The 14303-nt window shown below is 49.7% G+C and overlaps 1 protein-coding gene across 1 annotated transcript; it reads right to left on the reverse strand.

Annotated features, from left to right (window-relative positions):
• Window positions 1-278: 278 nt before the first annotated feature.
• HNRNPL (heterogeneous nuclear ribonucleoprotein L) lies at window positions 279-12277 on the reverse strand. Its single transcript, XM_058195875.1, has 13 exons — window positions 12044-12277; window positions 9757-9875; window positions 9397-9634; window positions 9048-9135; window positions 8812-8906; window positions 7694-7766; window positions 4508-4579; window positions 4143-4423; window positions 2787-2908; window positions 2489-2690; window positions 1563-1620; window positions 1283-1378; window positions 279-657 (listed from the first exon to the last, which is right to left on the reverse strand). Exons 1-13 carry the CDS (start codon window positions 12251-12253, stop codon window positions 599-601), a joined length of 1713 nt encoding a protein of 570 aa, XP_058051858.1. The 5' UTR covers window positions 12254-12277; the 3' UTR covers window positions 279-598.
• Window positions 12278-14303: the final 2026 nt, after the last annotated feature.

A 14303-nucleotide genomic window follows, 5' to 3' on the forward strand; every position in this document is an offset into this window, starting at 1 on the left:
GTGTGTCCAATCACATTTGGCCAATAAAGAATTCTATTCTATTCTATAGTGTGGAATAGATTTAGTAACATCTCTCTGCTCCCTTCTTTAAATCATAAAGCCGCCCAACATACAATAAAGCAAGGGAAAAGAATAAAAGGTTTGCATAAAACAACAGTTAAGTGGTACCTCCCTTTTTAAATTTAGCCTGGTCTTCCATGGAAACAAAGAAAAAAATGACCTTCGACGTACCTGCCTGCCCTGTTCTACAAAAACTTCCCAAGGCGTTAGCAGGTTCAGTTTGTACAACAATTTATTTTTCAAACAGCTTTTATTAAATGTGCCAACTAGCACAGGCAGCACACATTGTATGAATGGGGGGGGGGGGGAAACATATCACAGGTACGATCGTTTTAAAATTCGATGTCATCAGAATGCCACCGGGCTTCTCTTCCCAGCCGACCTAGCTGCAGGCAGCCTCTAATTAAGCTTTTTTTTAAATTGTTTTTTACAAAAAACAAAGGGACACTGGAGCTTTGCCAAACAAAAACAAAAACAAAAAATATCACACACAAGTAAGTTAACGGAGCAGTCTTCTCGGTCAGGAACCGAAGAGCAATTAGGAAGCATGTTGGGCGGTTGAGAAGCAGAGTTTCAGGGTGTAGGGATATGGCCCATCTAGGAGAAAGCCAGGCATGTTTGTGAGTCTCCTCAACTGTATTTACTCGAAAATAAAAACAATGGTCGTCATCTACAGAAAAGAAACATTTCTCCAGCTTTCCCCAACATCTCTCAACGTGATCCATTTTGGGCTGAATAGTCAAGAAAACCTGTCTAAACAAATAAACCTCTCATATTCAGGTTTAAACTAAAAACCCCTGAGGGATGACTTGTACTGAGTGATTATAAGTAACACTCAACTTATGAGCACAACTGAGCCTCAAATTTCCGTGGCTAAAGCAAAGACAATTGAGTTTTGCTCCATTTAACAACTATTTTTGCCACAATTGTTAAGCGAACCCCCTGCCGTCATGAAGTTAGTAACACAGCTATTATGTGAATCTGGGAGATGAACTCCACAGGCCTTAACAGTTACCAAGTTCTAGACACTGAGGCTCAGTTCAGAATGTGCCGCTGGCTGGATCCCAAACCCCTTAATTTGGCCAAGTCTCCAACACGGTCAAAATCTGTTGGTTCCCTTCCCTACCCCTAAAATTAAACAGAGGAAGGGGAAAGAGGAGGGAAGATTCCCAAATCCCATTGTCATCAAGGCCTCCCCTTCTTCAGCATCTACAAAACTTACTTGGGTTTTTCATCTGATAATGGTTGAGGAAAGCCAGAGTCTCCAGCGCATCCCCTTTGGTTTCCCACTCCAGCAGTCCCGACGAGCTCCTTTCACCTGTGGGCGTTTCAAGCGAGATACAGGTGAAGCTGGAGCAGGCCCACCTTCTTGGAACAGGGGCGAGCAAACTCTCGAGGGGTGGACTACAGTTCCAATCGCCCCAAGCCACTCTGGGTGGCCCTGGGTCCCTGTTTTCCGAGCAGCAGCGTTCCCCAAGGCCAACCTCTGCAGAGATACTTACTCTTCCCTGAAAACACCTTGACGGAAGCCGGTCTCTTCACCCCCAGCTCATCACAGATCTGATGGGGGGAAACAATGCCACACAAATGAACACAGGAGCGTTAAGCCGCTACCCTGATCACACCAATGTATATTTTAGGATTTCCCTCTTCAGTCATGTCCTAGTCACAGGGGCTCTTACAGACGCCGCTGCCTTCCTGTAGTTTTCAGCCATCCTGGAATTGCGTTTTACGTATATTTCTGTGCTGTGTTGAATACCGTGTTTCTCCTAAAATGCGACCCACCCCAAAGAGAAGGCCCAGCACTGTTTTGTGCGCATGCGTTAAAATTAAGCCCTACCCCCAAAATTTGGTCCCATTTCAGCACATGCGCGGCCAGGTGGACGGCTACTGGTAGCTGGAGCGACCGTTGCAGGTAGGCAAGGGTGTGCGAGGCGTGTGGGTCGCGTTGCTCGCTCTTTTAGTCCACTTCACAGCCTCTTCTTGTTATCACTTCTGTCAAAAATGAGCATTAATCTGTTCTCGTCTTCTGAGGCCAAATAAAGGGCAGCTCAGGACCTGAGAGACTTGTCAGCCAGAGGAACCAGCAAAGGGGCCCAACTGGATCCAGAGGCACCCCAGAGCCTCTGCTAGTATCATATCCAGACATGAAAGCCTGTTGTGTTTTTTTCTTTAGCATTACTGCTTCCTGTTTTTTGGAATGTTAAGCTACATTTGGGAGGGAGATGCTGTCTGAATCCATTAAACATCATCAATCACGTCATACATTAAGGACAGAAAGTTTTACTTATTCTTCCTAAGCCCTCTAAGGGAAGATGGGTGGTTAAGAAACACGAAACAAATAAACAAACTGCTGAATTATTCCCCGCTCACACATGCACCCATTATGGCCAAGCAGGCTGAGGCTGCCTCAGGTCACAAGCCTTACCTCGTAGAAGTTATCTTCCGTCACCTCCAGAGGTGCGTTGAAGAAATGGAGCACGTTGCTGGGATGCTGGATTCGGTTCTTGGCAGCTTGTTCCGGGGTGGAGAAGCGATTGTTCCGGGAGCCGCTGAAATCTTTGTAGCTGCAGGAACCGTCCTCGAGACCGTAAGACTGACCAGGCATGATGGCCTGTTGCTTGGACACGCTGCGGACAAAGCGAGACAGGCTTGCTCAGTCGCGCCCTCCTGGCTTTGACCTAGGTTCCTCAAGGCGGCCTGGGAATAATGCAAGTGGAACTCACCAGACATTCAACTTCTGATCAAACATGAAGTTATTGTTGAGGTGGGTGATGGCTCGGTCCACCGCGTAGCCGTCTGCCATCTCCACCATGGCTGCCCCAGGCTTGCTTTTCATGAACTTCACCTTTAAAAAAGAAAAAAGAGGATTTCTTGATTCAACTACAAGAGGGCAAAAGCGGATTGTTTTCAAAAGTAGACTCTCAGGCCTGGAAGCCATCTTTTTCGTTGGGCCTTCAGGCCTGCCACATGTACTGTTGTGGGAAACGGGGAGGGGGGGATTGCATGGAGCAGGGCTGATATGTAGTCATAACAACATTCCTTTCTCAGAGGGTCAAGGACATCTTGCCCTGCACCTGGAAGGCTGGAACTGGGAGGCATCTCCCGTTGGGACGGTGCATTGATTGGACCATGTGATGGACATGTGGGTGCAGGGGGAAGGGACTTGGACTTTCTTTTGGATAGCGAAAACCTGGAAGCTTTCAGATTCGGGTTTTCCCAGATGTGCCAATATGACATCTCTAATAAGATGGAACTTTGAGGAACTTCTAGCCTTGGAGTCTTCTTTCGTTGGGGGTGTTACTTGGAACCCTGACAGAGACGCCCTCCCACCCACCCACCCAGCATGGATACAAACTTTGTCTCCATTTTAATAGGGATTGTTTCAGAAACAGTAGCTCAAAACAACCCCCAGCCTCTGCATTCAAAATGACTTGCTTGTGTATACCCTCCGAATCACACAGGCAATCCTCGACTTATAACCATTCATTGGTTTGAAGTTACAACAGCACGGCAAAAAGTGACTTAGGAGCATTTTTCATCTGATCTTTGCAGCATCCGTGCAGTCATGTGATCAAAATTTGGCCGCTTGGCAGCTGACTACACCTCAATCAATGCAAGAGCAAAGCCTTTCCAATGTTGCACCAGCCTGCCCTTTGAACTCAAACATGTTTCCAAAGAAGTGAAGTGCTTAAACTTCTCCCACCGTGGGATTTGAGATTTCCAGAGGCAGAAAGGAACTGCAACAGTGCAGGAGGTTCTCAGCTTCTCCAGGAATTCTACCCAGGGAGCCTCTTGTGACCAAGGGGAAGGAAGTCTCTCCACCTCCTATTTCACCAGGTCCAAATCTTACACCTGGTTTGGGAAACTGGCCAATCTGGATGCGGCTCAAGACAAAGCGAGCAGATAGGTAGGCATCCAGAGATGGTACTTGGGCTTTCCGAGCAAAAGGGAACAACAGCAGCACCTTGTCCAAAGTTTTCTGAAGCAAGCCAAAAACTGTGTGTGTGTGTAATGTATGGAGGCCAAACTCAGCACCAACTAGAAGCTCTGCCAACCTGCCCTCTCCCTCTGCTGCTCACCTTCTCCACGTTTCCATAGAGGCAGAAGACGTTGAAAACACGGTCGCAGTTCATCTTAGACTGGTCCAGGCCGTAGACCATCAAAACGGGGCTGTCGGCATGGGGGCCATACTCTGGAGGCGGTGGCGGAGGTGGGGGGTGCCCGTACTGAGGCCCGTAGCGGCTGGGTCCTCTGTGGCGGCCCCCCACAGGCGGCCCCATCCGCCTCCCTTCATAATGAGGAGGAGGAGGGCCATAGCCTTCGTCATGGTAGTGGCCGTGGTAGCCCCCGTGAGGTCCTCCTGGAGGAGGAAGCAAAAGTCAGCCAATGCCAGGGCAAAATTGGATGAGGGCAAGACGATGCTGCCCCACCGACCGGGCCTCACCGTATTCCGCAGGATGATCCCCGAGGAGAGGAGGCTGCCTCTGGCGCTTGTTCGGATTCCCGCCTGGCTCCCCTGTCAAAAGCAGACCAATGTTAGAATCTTCTGGAAACAGCTCGGTCGCCTTGATTTCTAGGGCTGACCTCTGTGTTGGGAGACCTTGGTTAGGCTCCGAAGCCGGCCTAAGGCATTCTCCATATTAAAAACTCCAGATTCCTCAGAATATCTCTCTTTTCTTTCCACCACAGGAGGAGGGGGGCAATTTTAAAACAACACTTCCTTTTCAGGGGCATCCTGTACAACCCCCTCTCCTCCCAGTCCACCCAGTTAGGCGAGTGCCGGAAGAGGCCGTTTGGGACAGATCCTGATACTACCTCGAACTGATGTGTCTTCCGGACGTTTATTTAAGCAGCAAACCTGATGAACTAGAACTCTCTTGGGCACCAAGCATTGTTCTCAACCATCTATCTGGCCTAACAAAGGTTCTCCATCTTATCTTAAAGCCTGCCTCCCTTTCCTCCCAAATATTTAACCCTGTGGCAGAGAAGGCTTTAAAAAATACATAAATGGATCAAGAGAAGTCAATTTCACCACACCAATTCGAACATTAGAGTAGCGGGGCGGGGGGGGAAAAGAGGAAACGAAAGTCTTTGCCAGCCCACTCCCCACCTCTAGCAGTGCTAAAAGGATTAAATCAAGACCAAGAAGAAGATGGCAAAGCAAAGCAAAAATTGTCCAGTTTAAACACAAATCGATATACAAAGATAGAAGAATTTAAAGCAAGTCATACAATTCTCGTTCTTTTTTTTAAAAAAACAAAAAAGTAAAAAGAGTTTCGCAGTTTATTTCAATAGGCATTTACAAAGATTGAAAAAGGCTACTTACAGCAGGAGTTTACAGTACAATGTCCCTTGTCACAAATATATTCTGCATTTCTCTTACCATTGGACGCTTCAACAGTGTAAGCACAGTTCTGAAAGATGGCGTCCCATCAAACATACACTGCGACCCTGCGTTACATGGTTCCAGAGTCAAAGTCACGTCAAAAGGCACCAAACTGACACAATCAAATTTTTTTAAAAAAAATTAAATGAAAAAGGGCTCACAGATTTTTGTTTGTTTTTTGTTTTTGTCTTCAGATGGTATCAAGGAAAAAAAAGGACATGACAAAAGGTGTAAATGAGTGTCCCTTCCGTGTTGCGTCTCCTGATGTTTTTTTTTTGTCATGTGCTGTTAACAGGTTTTTTTTTGGTGCTTCTGGCTGTGTAGGTCTCCCGTGTGCGTGTCTCTCTCCTCTGTTAATGGAGTGTGCCTTGGCTCTCAAGTGCCCCTGAAGCGGAAAAGACCCCCAGTCTCTAGGGAACTCGGGGCTCTCGGGGACTTGGGTGTTTTTGTCTGGGGTTTGTCTGTCTCCGCTTGGCGCTGATAAAAATGTCGGCAGCCGAGGACTGCAAGAAAAGAGTAATAAAAGGCCCTCCCAAACCAAATCAAGTTGATATGGAGAGCATCTTATGTCTTGAAGGGTCTCGGGGATCTACTCCGTTCTCCGTAAGACCGTTGGCGCACTTTGTCTGAGACCCCTCTGGTGTTTTTCCTAGTTTCTGTGTTACCTTCTTGGGTTCAAGGTTTTTTTTTTGGCTTTTGTCTGTTTTTGTTTTGTAAGCATGTCGTGGCCTGGTGAGTCTCTCTCTGTCTCTGTCTCTCTCTTTTTCTGTCTCCCTCTGTGCTTGTAGATGTCTCTCGGATCACGGTGTTGTGTTCTTGATGTGAGGACATGAACTCAATCTGTTCCTTTCGGGTAACACTTAAGATGCTGCATGTTTTCTCCAGGAAGAGCTAATGCAAGGTTGAGCTTTTGTTTGTTTTTTTCCTACACTGTGTAGTGTTGTTAAAGAGAGTGTCTAGCAGAAGGCAGATCCCAGGCAATTCAGAACTTCCACGGCAGCTGTGCGCGGGTCCCCCAGGGTCATGTGGGAAATCGGTTCAGAGCTGGGAAAAGGCCAGATATATCGCCCCTTCCTTGGTGCCCAGCCTGAGGGAGAGGGCAGAGAGCCGGGAGGCAGCTTCTGAACTGCCCAGCCCTGCCAACTTAAGCCACTGCCAATCTGCACAGCGCCTAAGTATGTACCTTTGGAGGAGAAAGTGAGTCATGTTCATGTCAAGTCATGTAATGCCATTGCTTGCTTCGCCGTGAGGGTGGGGTCAAAAGTGACCTCTGCCGGAGCCTCACCCATCTGCCCGCAAACCAACAGCCTCCCCAGGCTGGTTTTCTCCATGGAGCCAACCGCTCAACTCAACTCAACTGCCAAGCCTGAAGGCAACACCTCCTGTAAAAGCCCAGCTGTGGCCGCCTCACAGAGGGAACGTGCTTTCTCTCTCTGCAGGTGTGCCTCAAGAAGGCAGGCCAAGGCAAGGCTTCCAACTAGCTTTAGACTGAGCGGACACAGATGGCGACACCACCAGCCCTCCTCACAAATGGCACTGGAGACCCCTTTAGCCAAAATGTATGCCACCCTCCCAAGTCCCAGTCTGCCCGCAGAAAACGTTTCCCTTGACCACGAGAGAAGGGCTTTCCCCCTCTGCCCACCACCCTCCAGCCATGGAATGGCAGAAATGCAATATGCCCCCCAGACCCAACAAAGGAGGCGGCTAGATTAGGCCCGGGGCCAAAGGTCTGTGTAAGTCTTGAGGCTGATAGGAGCAGCCATCTCTGGACCTTCTGGGAGTTAAAGCACCCTAGCATCCATTCTAGGATGCCCCAGAACATAAAAGGAAATCTTTTGCCTTTTATGCAAGAAAAAGCACAGCCTGCTTTTCGACTCCCCCCCACCTCCGCAACTACCTCCCCAACCTTCTTAGTAGCTGCAATCCACACACACAGCCTAGAGACGCAATACCAAGGGAGGGAGGATACCTGACCAAATGCAATCAGGGAGACGGAGCTGCCCCCGATTCCCTCGCAGCTATTCTCGACCCACCCACCCACCCCTGCGCCCCCAGTCTTAGAAGGCTCGGGAAGCCTCCTGCCCTGAAGCCAGGATGCTGCCCTCCAAGCTTTCCCCAAATCGGGCCCCATGTTGGACAGCAGGCAAATGGCATTACATCACACAATTCAGCTGGAGGAAGTGTGCTCTTCTTCAACAGGAAAAAGGGTCTGTGTGTAGCTTGAGAGCAGGCTATCAAGGTTACCTTGCCCGCTGAGGTTGGGGTTGGTGTAGTCCCAGGTATCCTGGTCATTCTTGAAGACGTTCAGGCGAGTGGGCTAAAACGAAGCACAAACGGGTCAAAAAACCAAACAGGGAGATTGAGCGAGCGAGGGAGGAACAAAGCCACAGTGGGTGATTATACTGGCTGTGGACAGGTCACAAAGCAGGGACCTAGCTGGCTTATCACCATAGGTATCTAGCTATCTGCTCCAGCTCAGCCCCATAGCACAACTGTTAGTAAAGCAGATGTAATTTTAGCAACAGGCTGAGTCTTAACCCGCTTCCTATTAAAGATGCTGGACTTACGATTTTTTCCTAGTTTGCAGGGGAGAAGGGGGGGGTGAAGTTTAACATCAAATAGCCAGTGGGAGCATGTTAAGTTCTTTGTTTTTGCAGCCACTGCAACAGTGTTACTGTAACCTACAGGTAGTCCTCGACTTATGACTTGTTGCTTAGGGGCCAAAGTTCCGACAGATCTCCCCACCCCACCCCCCAAAAAAACTTAAGACCTGGTTCCAAAGTTCCAACAGCCACCGAAACGGTTCCATGTGCCAGCCGTTTGTAGCATCCCATGACTACAATTTACATTTTTACTAGAAACCAGAAATCCTGGAGTTTGCTTAATGACTGCTGCACAAAAGATTGTAAAATCAGGTTGGTCACGTAATGACCCAACTGTGAAGATTTACAACCGTTAACTGGCCCAGCTCAATTATCCCCATTAAGTGAGGACTAGCTATCGTTTACACATTAGCTGCCCTACTGGTAGGAATTCCTAGATCCGTTTTCTCAATTTTTCAACCCAAAACCGAATGCTTTTTTTCTGCTCGCAAGGTTATCTTATGCAAAGAAGTATCGTCAAAGAAGCTACAATTGTGCCATTTCACAAGGTTCTTTGGGATCAGCACAACCATTGGGAAGAGCCAGTAACCTTCAGGACAAGGGTACAGAGCTAATTAGGGGGAATCTGGGTGAAGCAATTTCGTTGGCCCGGTTTGCCAATCCCTTCAGAAAAGAAGTTCTTGCAGATTTGGGGTGGGAGGCCACAGACCCTTCTGTGCAACACAGGGGCCCCTCCTCTCTTCTGCAACCCTCACTCACCTTGGCGTATTCGATCTTCAGCGTGCAGCAGCCAGAGTAAATGTCGGCCCCGTTCAAAGAAGCTTTGGCTCTCTGAGCACTTTGCACAGAATCAAATGTTTGCAGAATTAAGGAAATCTTAGCTGGGTGTTTCCTAGTCAAATCTCTTCAAGCTACTAGCCTCCCACAGCCCACGCTGAAGCAGAAAGTTCTGCTTCGCTCTTCCCAGCTATCAAAAAAAAAAAAAAAAAAAGGATATTCCACCATAGCTTGGACCCCATTTTTTCTAAAGATAACAATGCGCTGGACTGGACCACACGGGTTGCAGATGGTATACAGGACATCCTATAAGACAAAGACCGTAAAAGTCAACATGATCTCCCAAGGACAGTCCCTGCGAGGCTCCTAGCAGCCCTGCCTGCCACAGACCTCAATGCCCAGTTTATTGAGACAGAGACAGACCCACAAACCATTCAGACAGTATCTTAACCCTCAGTCTGCTCTTCCTGCCTGGGTCCAAAGCAAACTTGGGAGGCCCAACAAAACGCAGGATCGCCACATCCTAGATTTGGGTTCCCCCCACAATGATGCAGCCTCGTAACGCACCGTCGTAATGGAGTAGATGGGGTTCAGAATGGTGAAGAGCAAGACGTTGTTTACTCCTCGCGAATCATCGGAGTCCCCGGGCCGTGAAATCTTCTGGCTGGTAGAATAGTTGACGAAGGCCGGATGCCCAGCAATGTAGATCTGATTGTCTGCTGCATAATTCACAGCATTGCAAGCTCCGAGTATGTCCTCAAACTCTACTAAAGCCTGCCTTTTTTTAGGCATCACCACCACATAGCTGGGGGGGGGGTGTTGGAGGGGGGCGAGAGAGAGAAAAGAACTAAGTCACTGAACCTGCACGATCTGTCATGATATCCCCACCACCACCCCAGATGGATGTTCTGGCTGCCCCTTTCTCACCTGATAGGGCCAAATTCTTGCAAGGCCTCCACCAGATCAGCTTCCACCACACCATCAATCAGACCCCTGATATGGACCACAGGAGAAGCCGCAGGCTTGTGCGGATCATCATAGTTCTCCTGCGAGAGAAAAGGAGGTCATTTGACGCTTCCCTGGTAAAAATTTAGTGCAAGAAAAACAACAAGAAGAGGAGGCTCTTTCACAAAAACGTGTTTCTGGGAGACTGCAAACTGGAACAACTGAAGCAACGCTAAGCACCCCAAAAGGATTCTGTCAGGCAGAGGATAACTTAGCAGCTCAAATGGAATTCCCTCTCATCAGAGGTAAAGCTACTGCCTTATTTTTTTAATGGGAAAATTAACCAGGAAAAGATCATCCTTGGCTATTGTGGCCTATTTTATAGGTTGATGGGAAGCAACAGAACAGCTGTTGCTTGGATCCAGCACAGGATTCTTCTGCTCCCAGCTTATGTTAAAAGAGCACCAGTTACATTTCTTTGACCAATTCATGCTCAAAATCCCCTCCTAAATCTATGCAAATGCTTTTTGCTCAAGAAAGAAACTTACCCCACATATCCTTTGACCGGTCCAGTAAATTTAAACCCACAATCTAGATGTTCTGGGGCCAATAGTTAAATCCAGTAAAGCATTAAATTTATACATGGCCCATCTCAATATGCAAAGCGACTCTTGCTTCAGTTAAACCACACTACCCAGGAAACCGCTACCAAAAACCCTGCAAGATGCACACACCCAAACTGGGGGGGAAAAAAGGCAGTTAACCAATGACTTTCTCCACAAAAGGAAAAAGCCCTCGGACACACAACCCAACCCAATCCAACCCTTAAGCAAGATTAAATGACTCTCCCTGCAGATGGAATTGGACGCTGCAGAATGAGTTGCCTTGATCCTGATCATATCATCCCTTCCGCTGGCCCTTAATTGGGGCACCAGAACCAGAGTGCAATAAATCACAATTAAGCACGCAAACAAGCCACTCCTCCCAAATGTAGCCAGCTCTGTGCGCAAGGTAAATACACCAGCCTTGTCGTGCATATTTGCAGCAGGTAAAAGTGATGGCTTGCATGGGGTCTGAGTGCTCTGCTAGTCAAGGCCAACCCTTCCTTATGGGCCTTCCGGTCCTGACTCGAACCTGGGGCGAATCCCAGTCTTTCAAAAAGCCACTGAATGCTGTCATGTTAAGGCAGGGATGGGCCCCTTTACAATCTGGGGACTTCAACTCCCAGAATTCCTGGCTCAGAATCCCTTCCTGGAATTCTGGGAGCTGAAGTCCCCAAGGTCATAAAGGAGCTATAAGTGCCCACCCATGTTAAAGCATCACAGGAAGGAAGGCGAAGCAGGCAGCCGTCCTTCCTCGCAGCACACCGGTAGACTGCGCCTGTCAAGGGAAAGCTCTGCAGGAAGTCCTCGATTTACAAGTTCATTTAGTGACCAAAGTAAAAATAGCACTAAAACAAAAAAAAAACAACCTGACTCAGGACCACATTAAATGACCATTGCAGCAGTCTCCCCGGGGGTCACGTGCTTCAAAATTCAGACGCTTGGCAAGGGGTTCCTCTTTATGACGGTCGCAGGGCCCCAAGGTCATGCAATTCCCCCATTTGCGACCTTCCGACCAACGGGGAAGCCCCATTCGCTCAACCACTGTGCTACTCAACCGCAGGGACTCCCTTAACAACCGTGGCAAGAAAGGTCGTAAAACGGGACAAAGCTGACCGGAACCAAGGTTGCCACTTAGCAACAGAACCGCTGGGCTCCGTGGAGGTCGTAACTTGAGGACCAGCTTGTACTTACCCGGTAGGGCGACCCCCGCCCTGGGCCCCCCCCCACCTTTCCCCCTTCAAGGTCCATAAGCGCTGAAGAGCTGCTTGGAGGTGGGGGGGGAGACCTTCCCTCTTTGGACCCTCCCATCCAGGCGGCCGCAGGTTCAAAAAACGGGGGGGAGAGAGGCGGTAGCCTAACGGTAGACTGCGCCTACCCGTGGAGGCTCCACGCTGGCCCCTTCGGCTCCCGTGCGGCAAGACAACTCCCATCTTGCCACCACGCAGCCCGCTGAACAGCAAAGGCCCCACTTCCCCCCCTCTCCTGCGCGCGCCCTTTATATGAGGGACGATGGGAGTTGTAGTCCAGCGCCAGGCGCGTTTTTAAAGGCCTTTCGGCCCCGCGGGACGTCTCGCTCCGGAAACGCCGCCCTTCTCCCCCACCCCGCGAGCCCCGTCTGCTTTTCTTCTCCTTTTTTCTCCTCAGCCCGGCGGCCGCTCTCTCACCCCGCCTCCGCCGGCCGCTCCCCCCGGCCCGTGATCCGCGTTCTCCGTTTTCTGGCGCTTCGGGGCGCGCCCGCCTTCAGGGCCGCCCCCGTAATAACGGCCGGAGCCGCCACCACCGCCGCCGGCCATCTTCACCATTTCCCCTCCGCGTCCCGAGCCGCCACCGCCGCCTTCGCCGCTCTGCGAACCTCGCCACCTCCGCCGCGACATGGCGCCCACTCTACACCAGCCCACCCCCGCTCCCACCTCAGACACGCTTCTATTGGGCTGGCCCGCCGTCGCTCAAGGCCATCCGGCCTCTCATTGGGTCGAAGCGGTGCCTTACCTACCCTTGTCCCGCCCTCCGCCGCCATAGGGTCGACTGTCTCCCGCCTGCCGATGTGATTCGCTCTCGCATCCGTTTATCAAAGGCCTTGGCCTTTTCCGTTGGCCAGCAGGAACATCCGTCCCCACTTCCTTCAAATTCATTGGATCAAGGCGACGTCTCTCCTCGCGGCATCCCGCCCCACCACATTGCTCCTCGTGAACTTCCCTCCTTCTTCTTCATTAAAACCGTCGGGACCCCTGAAAAGCTACGGTTTGACCCTGAAATCCCATTGGCTCAAGGAAGGGTCAATCTCAGCCGTTCGAAACCGGATTGCGCCAAATCTGAAAGGGACGCCCTGATTGGATCCCATAAAGAAGACGCGGTCGCTCCAAAAAGTTAAACCTATTGGCCGATTTTTATGCCCGTCACTCTTCTTTCTGGAAACCCATTGGGCCGACAACGCTCGAGCTTTATTTTAATTGGTAGACGTGACTTCAGTCTCAACCCTGCCCCTCTTCTTCTTATGAACCAATAAGAATCTCAGTTCCAGAATAGAAAAGGAGAGGGGGGGGGGAGTCTCCAACAGTCGTCTTCGAACGTTCAACCAAGAGAAGCCCCGCCCTCTCACCTTCCTTTAACGTCGAGACGGTGGAGAAGCAAAGGCTCATGGGAAAGGCCTGGTGCTGAGCCAACCCCGCCCGGGGATTGGTTCAAAGGACCTCTTGGCCGCAAAGGATCATGGGAGCTTGCCTTGAACTTTGGCCAAGGAGTTGCATGCAAGGCAATGCTGGCTAAAAGATGGTTTATGGAGTTCATGCAATGCACTAACCCTAATCTAGCCACGTGAACTGGGTCAATGCAACACTAGAACCACCCTGTTAACCTCATGCTAGCCCAGGTGTTGTGTGAACCCAGCCTGCCTCTCTATTGTTTCACACCCACCTGCAGGGGCTCAGGAAAGTCTACGGATCCCAGCCAAGCAGGGAGGAGAGATTCCACCCCCGCCAGGGCCTGTATCTGCTCCCGGACAGCTTCCCCTGGCTTATCTGGAGCAGGGGTCTCCAACCTTGGCCACGTTAAGACGTGTGGACTTCAACTCCCAGAATTCCTCAGCCAGCTGGCTGAGGAATTCTGGGAGTTGAAGTCCACACGTCTTAACGTGGCCAAGGTTGGAGACCCCTGCTCTAAGAGAGATTCTCAGTCCTCCAGGACACAGTTGTCCCAAAGGTGCTTTCCTTCCAAGAGGCAACTGGACTTTCTTGGTTTTTCTTTGAAGACATTTTGCTTCTCATCCAAGAAGCTTCTTCCACTCTGGACTGAAGAATTCCATTCCCCCGCCATTCAGTCAGAGTGGGAGAAGCTTCTTGGTTGAGAAGCGAAACCTCTTCAAAGAAAAAAACAAAGTCCAGTTGCCTCCTGAAAAAGCACCTTTGGGACCACCATGACCTGGAGGACTGAGAATCTGTACAGACCTTTAAACCCAGGGAAGGCCATTAAAAAGGACCTTGCTCCTTAACGGGGCAGGAAAGGAAATTTGCACCCACAGCTGTCAGCAACGTTCCTGTGTCTCAGATCAGAATTTATGGTCGCTCAGCAATTAATAATCCTGAGATGCTTGCGCAGACAGCCGTTTGCTCAGCAAAAAAAAAAGGCAAGCTAGCCTGCTCTTCAGCTGAGCTTATGACTTGGATCCCTCCCTTCTTCCTTTCCAGAAAGAAAAAAAAAATTGCTTACCTTTTTAAAAATTCTAAATCTAAAGCATTACCCAGTTAGAATCAAAGCTGGATCGGAAAAACACTTAGCAATCCACATTTTAAGTCCAAATTCTGCTGTTGGCTTTTACCAATGATCTGGGGAGATTGTACTTTGCACAATTCTAGTGGTTTTTGAGACGCAATGGTTGGAAGGGGTGTAGAGTTTAAGCAAGGTGGGCGTTTGAGTCTAAAAGGCAAA

This window comes from Ahaetulla prasina, chromosome 10 (genome assembly GCF_028640845.1).
Source record: "Ahaetulla prasina isolate Xishuangbanna chromosome 10, ASM2864084v1, whole genome shotgun sequence".
NCBI lineage: Eukaryota > Metazoa > Chordata > Lepidosauria > Squamata > Colubridae > Ahaetulla > Ahaetulla prasina.